Source organism: Corapipo altera, unplaced genomic scaffold (assembly GCF_003945725.1).
Source record: "Corapipo altera isolate COAL_440 unplaced genomic scaffold, ASM394572v1 134, whole genome shotgun sequence".
Lineage (NCBI taxonomy): Eukaryota > Metazoa > Chordata > Aves > Passeriformes > Pipridae > Corapipo > Corapipo altera.
This window is the reverse complement of record NW_020885059.1, coordinates 390,062-391,333: the sequence shown is the minus strand read 5'-3', so window position 1 is coordinate 391,333 and position 1,272 is coordinate 390,062. Positions and strand designations below refer to the sequence as shown.

Genomic DNA, 1,272 nt, shown 5'->3' with positions numbered 1-1,272 from the left:
CCCCCCCCCCCCCCCCCCAAACCCTTAAAAATCGCTCGCAGGGTTTTGAGGATTCTCAGCTCTGGAGATTTGGACATTCACAGTTTCAGTCTCGTGTCTCTGTCCCTGTCTCCCCAGTTCTGTCAGCAACACTGGGCTTTTTATTTTTTTTATTTGCTCCCCCTTCCCCTTTTTTTTCTTTTTTTTAAAATTTTAATTTTTTTTCTTTTTTTTAATTCACGTTGTTAAAAAAAAAAAAAACACAACAAAACAAAACCCCAAACAAACAAACAAACAAACAACACAAAGAGAAGATCTGGAAACGATCTGGAACGTTGTCACCAGACCTCACATCTCCCTCCCCAGTGAACGAGACTGATTTCCCCACGTCCCTCCCCCCCCCCCCTCCCAAAAAAAAAAAAACCTTTACACCTGTAAATAGCAAAAGAAAACAAAAAGGAAAAAAAAAAAAAAAAGGAGAAAACAAAACAAAATAAAATAAAAGAGAGAGAGACCTACACACATGCTACGCCTTAAAAATGCAGAGTTAACACTAGTGGGAAGAAGGCCGTGGGTTGCTGAGATGGTCTTTGAAGATGAAGCAGTATCCATCTGCACCCCCTGCATCCCCAGCCCACCCATCCCAGTGAGAGTCCTTCATGGAAAAGGGGCTTTGCTTCCACTCCCCACGAGCTGCTGGGAAACAACAACCCCTCCCACGCACCCCCCCCCCCCCCCAAAAACCCCCTCCCCCCCCCCCCCCCACCCCCCCCCCTCCCCCCCCCCCCCCCCCCTCCTGGTTTTTCCCTCCCCCTCCGAATTGAGCCGGGCTGGTTGGAATCTGGACACAGCAGGAAAGCTGCACGAAGCGCTGGAGCAGCTGCAGGGGCACAGAAACCATACTGGTCTCTTCAAAGGGCACCTTCTCCGGCCGTCTCCACGTCCCACCCGAGCAGAGCCGCCTCCAATCCCCTCCTGCTCACACCCACAGGCCACATCTCTCCACCAAGGGCCGCCCAGAGCGGGGAGAGAGGGCTTTAGTTCTTGTCCTCCTTCTTGTCGTCGTCCTCGGAGGGGTAGGAGTGCCATGTCAACCTCTCCTCGTAGAACGAGATCACCACCTGCGGGCAGTTGATGTTGGCCTCCTTGGCGGGCACCAGGTCGGCCTCGTCGGAGTTCTTCCTACAGGGGAGCAGAGAGGGGAGTCAGGGAGGTGTGGGAGGGATGGGGAGGTGTGGGAGGGAGAGGGAAGTCAGGGAGGTGTGGGAGGGAGGGACAGGGAAGTCAGAAGAT

General features: G+C 53.1%; 1 protein-coding gene across 1 annotated transcript in view; it reads right to left on the bottom strand.

Moving 5' to 3' along the window:
• Positions 1–206: 206 nt before the first annotated feature.
• The window catches only part of CBX1 (chromobox 1), a 4,688-nt gene continuing 3,622 nt past the window's right edge, over positions 207–1,272 (bottom strand). Inside the window, exon 4 of the mRNA XM_027668960.1 lies at positions 207–1,161. Within this exon, the coding sequence (XP_027524761.1) occupies positions 1,017–1,161 (145 nt within the window). The 3' untranslated portion in view covers positions 207–1,016. The remainder of the gene's footprint in view (positions 1,162–1,272) is intronic.